Source organism: Gymnogyps californianus, chromosome 6, assembly GCF_018139145.2.
Source record: "Gymnogyps californianus isolate 813 chromosome 6, ASM1813914v2, whole genome shotgun sequence".
In the NCBI taxonomy this organism is placed as follows: Eukaryota; Metazoa; Chordata; class Aves; order Accipitriformes; family Cathartidae; genus Gymnogyps; species Gymnogyps californianus.
This window is the reverse complement of record NC_059476.1, coordinates 19,308,481-19,313,290: the sequence shown is the minus strand read 5'-3', so window position 1 is coordinate 19,313,290 and position 4,810 is coordinate 19,308,481. Positions and strand designations below refer to the sequence as shown.

The 4,810-nt window shown below is 57.0% G+C and overlaps 1 protein-coding gene across 1 annotated transcript; it reads right to left on the bottom strand.

Moving 5' to 3' along the window:
• Positions 1-2,464: 2,464 nt before the first annotated feature.
• On the bottom strand, positions 2,465-3,625 carry FGFBP3 (fibroblast growth factor binding protein 3). The gene is made up of 2 exons (XM_050899410.1): positions 3,566-3,625; positions 2,465-3,117 (listed from the first exon to the last, which is right to left on the bottom strand). The coding sequence occupies exon 2, from the start codon at positions 3,027-3,029 to the stop codon at positions 2,514-2,516; it is 516 nt and encodes a 171-aa protein (XP_050755367.1). The 5' UTR covers positions 3,030-3,117; positions 3,566-3,625; the 3' UTR covers positions 2,465-2,513.
• Between the last annotated feature and the right edge of the window lie 1,185 nt (positions 3,626-4,810).

Below are 4,810 nucleotides of genomic sequence, written 5' to 3'. Positions count from 1 at the left end.
TGCAAGTGTTCCCAGTCATGGGCAGGCACCTGGGGCTGTGTAGGACCACAGGCACCTAAATGTGCCTGGGGCGGCGGAGGAGGGCTGGTTTGCAGAGCAGGGCATGCTCGTGGCTGCCCTCCAACCCCCCCTCACCTGCACTGTGACCGTACTCAGGTGTATCTGTGGCACTTGGTATATGAACCAGGGTCTGGGGACTGCAAGCAAGGCGTTCAACTCAAATACTCCTTCTCTATTAAACATGGAGATTAATGGTGCAAAAGAAGGGCTAAAGGACAGATTGCGAAGGTACACACGCTCTTACAGAGCTACATAAGCAACGGTTCTGTTTTGGTGCTTTTGTTGGCTTTTCCCTTTTCATGTGGCTTTCTTCAAGCATGTTATCCTGTAGGTTGGGTGCATTTAGAGGTTGTCTGAAGGGGCCACATTTAGGATTAGCAATAAGCAGCTCTCATTGCATAACCTTTCTGAACACTCTGTAGTTCAGCTTTTAAAAAATAATTTCAAAACTAACACTGAATTTGTCCCTGGGCAGTATTTCATCAGTCTCAAATTCTCTGATTGAACAATTATGTTATGAACCTACATTAAGGAAAGTGAACGCTACTTGTTATCTTGCAAGATTTTGAGCATCCAAGTTGCAAGCGCTGTAAGTCAGAAGCTTACGCTGTTGTCTGGGTTAAATTCAATTTAAAATAGCTAAAATTCTGATTTAGCTCAGTTGCATCATGTCTGTAGGCTGCTGTGCCTACCTGTGAGGCCGAATAACGCTTTGTCCTAATAAGTTTGCCAACAGCTTAGCTGTGAAATTCAAACTTTTGCAACACATTGTTACCATTTCCCTTGTAGGAAAAGGTGAAATTCTGTAATCCAGCAAGGTAAATAACGCTGCCCTAAGAATATATATGACATGGCTGAACGCTCACTTATCTGTAGCGCTAGAGCTTTGACAGAGGTGTATTTTCCCGAGGCAGAGAGCTGGTTAGGCAATGACCGCTAGCCTTGTAAAAATAGTGCTAGCTTCCTCTTCTAACCCAGCTGCTTTCCCAAATGATTCTTCAGGTTAAAAAGAAAATACACCTGGTGCTTCCTGATGTGAGTGCTCCTTTGAACCCTCTTGTTTGAGGGGGACAGGGTTTTATTTTTGACTTTGCCCTGTCTGCTTCACCCATGGCTTATGTGGTTGTTTTACTGCACCTGCCAGGGATCTGATGTTTAACCACTGGTCCTGTCTCATGTGAGGGGACCACGATGGGTGCTCTGCTGCTGCTGGGATACTGCTCCTCTGTGCTCGGTCTGCCAGTGCACTGAAGTGTTCTGGTTCAGGAATAACGTATGAGAAGCAGCCCTCTGAGTGATTGCTGGGGTAATTTCGAGATATCTCTGCGGAACAATTAAATTAATGTAAGCCTCTCTGCAGACAGGTATTGTTCCAGTTTCTGCAGAAGTGACTCCCGAGGAGCTTCTTTTCTTATGAATGAAGGGGCTAGGTCCTTCCCACATTTACCTCAAGTGCAGTCCTGCTTTCTGCACAGCTGTACTGGGCAGTGGGGCAGAGAAGTTGTTGACCTACAGTCAGTTATGGGCTGTAGAAATCACAATCCCTTTTTTTAGAATCTGAGTGGGATGTGTCTAAAAGAGAGAAATCGGGACTGAGGAAAACCTGAGCTTTCCTTACCAAAATGTACCACAGAATTGTGCTGCAGTAAGTGGATAAAGTATTTAACATCTCAAACCCCTCTTCCCCCTTGGTAAAACAACTTGCCTACTCCAACACTACGTCCCTCTAAATGTGACTGTTGCTTTGCCCTTAGCTCGTTAGCTAGGTGAAACACCATTAATCTCCCAAGTCCAGTTTGTGTACCTAGCTGCTTCTGAGTTTCTCAGTCTTTCCACAGCTGGTTTCTCACCCAACTCTGTTCGTGTTCCTGTTTGAAGTCAGTCAGTGACCGTCTGCTCTGTGGGAACAGGACTGGATTGGCTTGTTTAGCTTGTGAAATCTTTGTAAGCAAGAAAGTTTTTTTTCTAGGATTTACTGTTTAGTGAAGTCTCAGTTATTCCTCATTTTGGTATAAATGTCTGGTTTTCTAGCTGAGCAATTTCAGTGTAACTTTAACTTTTAGGCTTATAGAAATTGATTTCGGGGAGGGAATAGCTGTCCCTCGGTGTCTGTCCTTTGAAAAACTTTAATGTACTCAAATACATGAACTGTCCCTAGATGCTCTCATCTCGGTTAGCTGACAGATGTCACGCACGTTGTTCAGCAGGGTAATGCTGCTGCAGGCATTACAGGGCTTCGACGAGAAAAGAGTAACGTGAGCTTCTTGTCATAAAATAGTTACCGCTTTATTGGAGAGGAAAAGAAGAAAGCCGGCAAAGTCGAGGGACACCGGTGGCGGGCGGGTGAGGGCAGGCAAGGCTGGGAGGGCGGACCGCGCCCGCCGGCCGGGCGGAGCAAGCCCCTTCCCCGGGGGACCGGCGGCCGCGCTCCCCTGCGGCGGGGCGGGGGCGGCTCAGCCCTCCCAGAAGCCGACGAAGAAGCTGCACAGCGAGTGCCACCGCTCGGCGCAGTAGCTCTCCGCCGGCTCCGCGGCGGGCTCCGCGCTGGCGGCCGGCGGGGAGGGGCCGGCGGCGGGCAGCAGGCGGAGCTGCGCCTCGGGCGGCGCCCGGCCCGGGCCGCAGAGGCGGGCGCTGAGCGGGCCGCCCCGGGCGCAGGGGTGCCGCCGCCGCCGCAGCCGGCCCAGGATCTGCCGCCAGTACTGGCGGCTGCGGGCGCCGTAGGCGGGGCAGCGCCGCGGCTCCCCGCGGTAGGCGCAGCTCCGCGCCGCCCCGCCGCCCGCCGGCGGCCGGCAACTCAGCCGCAGCTCGCTGGCCCCGGCCGCCGAGCGCAGCTCCCAGCTGCAGCGGTGCTGCTCCGGCGTGGAGAACCGCCCCGCCTGCGCCGCCGCCTCCGCCTCCCGGCCCGCCCCGCTGCCGCCGGCGGCGGCCCCCAGGGCGGCCAGGGCCAGCAGGGCCAGGGGCAGCCTCATCTCCTCGGCGCCGCGGGAGCCTCCTCCGGTGCCTCAGCGACGGAGCGTCCCGGCGCGGGGCCCGCCGGCCCGCCGCATCCTCCGCGCCCTGCGGAGACACGGACACTGGCGGGCGGGTGCCCCCGCTGCTCCCGCCCGCTGCCCGCCCCGGCGGGAGCGCAGCCCCCGGGGTCGCGCCAGGCTGAGCCGGGTGGGGTTTGTTTCGGCAGAGGGGCGCAGAGCGGGCTTGTCCCTCCAGGGTCGCAACCGCCGGGGCTTTTAGCTTGGTTCCCCCCCCACACTCCCGGCTCCGCTGACGGACCGCCGATGGCGGCGGGGCCCCGGGACCACCCCAGCCGGGAAGTCGTAACCCTGGGGCGGCGTGAGCCGAGAGCCCGCACCCGGCGGCTGCAGCATCAAAGCAGCGAGCGGCCGCCGCTCGGCAGCCAGACCCGGCTCCAGGCAAACCGCTCCCCTAAAGCCCCGTCGTTTCTCCCCCGAACCCGGTTTCCCCCAAGGCACCCCGGTATCTTCCGCTCTGTCCCGAGGGCACTCACGGTGCGCTGTGGGGTGGCTGGAGGTGCCCGGGGACGGGCGTGCGCGAGGGTCTGCGATCTCCGGCTGCCGGCGGCGGGGCCGGGCACGGGGGTTATCAATGGCCGGGGGCTGCCCCCGCCGACGCCCCTCCCCGGCCCGCCGCCCGCGGGGGGACAGCGCGGGGACACGCGGGGAGCTCTGTGTCCCGACGGCACCGACTTGCGGGAAGTTCCCCGAACTCCCCCCCCCCGTCCCCGTCCCCTTTTGTTCGAGGAAACCGCACGCCGGTACCGCAAAACCATGCGGGGGCTGCGGCGCCCTTGGGAGATGGCCGAGGGAGCGGGGTCTGGGTGCCGAGTCGGGCAGCAGCGGCCGTGCAGAGAGCTTCCCTTCGGGGGGTGGGGGGGTGGGGGGTTCTGGTGGGCGAGAATCGATTTATTTATTGTCCTTGGCAATTGATGGAGTTAGATCACGAAAAGGGATCTTCATTTAGGAAGTAAAACACCAGTGTGTGGATTATTCTAGGATGGTTATTTTTTGTTAATGTGGAGAGAGGCTTCTACGTAGGGAGGATGTGTTTAAAAAAATGTCAGAAGTTTCAAGAGAACGTAGACATGATCTTTATGTTACTGCAGTTTCAGAGGTCTCTGGTCGGAATTAGGCTTTCAAAATCCACATGTGCTTCAGTTTCATGGGTGATGATGTACTTTGCACATCTGTTCCAAACTACTTAGCACTCTGACCCTCTTACGAAGATCGAAGACAACGAGCCCTCGAGTTGCCGGCAGCTCCCCGCTGTCTCCGCGGTGGCGTGTCACCAGAAGACCGTGTCCCTGCTCGGCACGCCGAGCCCAGCACCGCACGGCAGAGACGCTCCTCGCCCAAGGCGCTTGCAGGGGAGGTCCAGGCCGTCCCCTGAGCTGTCACAAGCTTTTGGAAAGATTATTACTGAGCTCTGTGTATAGATACACTCATATCCCCCGTGTATATTTATACCCTGTGTTTACACTGATGTGGAGATACTATCCAGACCCATCGTACTGTCGGTGTAATGTGATAGTTGAACCGCAGCTATCCTAAAGCGGGCAGGGCTGCGGGTGCAACACGGGCTGGGACAGCCCCGGCTCTCGCCCTCCCGGTGTGCGGGGACACCTCGTGTCAGCCACCGCCTGGGCCAGAGCGCGGCAGCAAAGCTGTTGGCAGAGCAAAGCCAAAACGTAGCTGCCTTTGCACAACGAGGTAAATGTTGCTGTAGTGAAGACTGA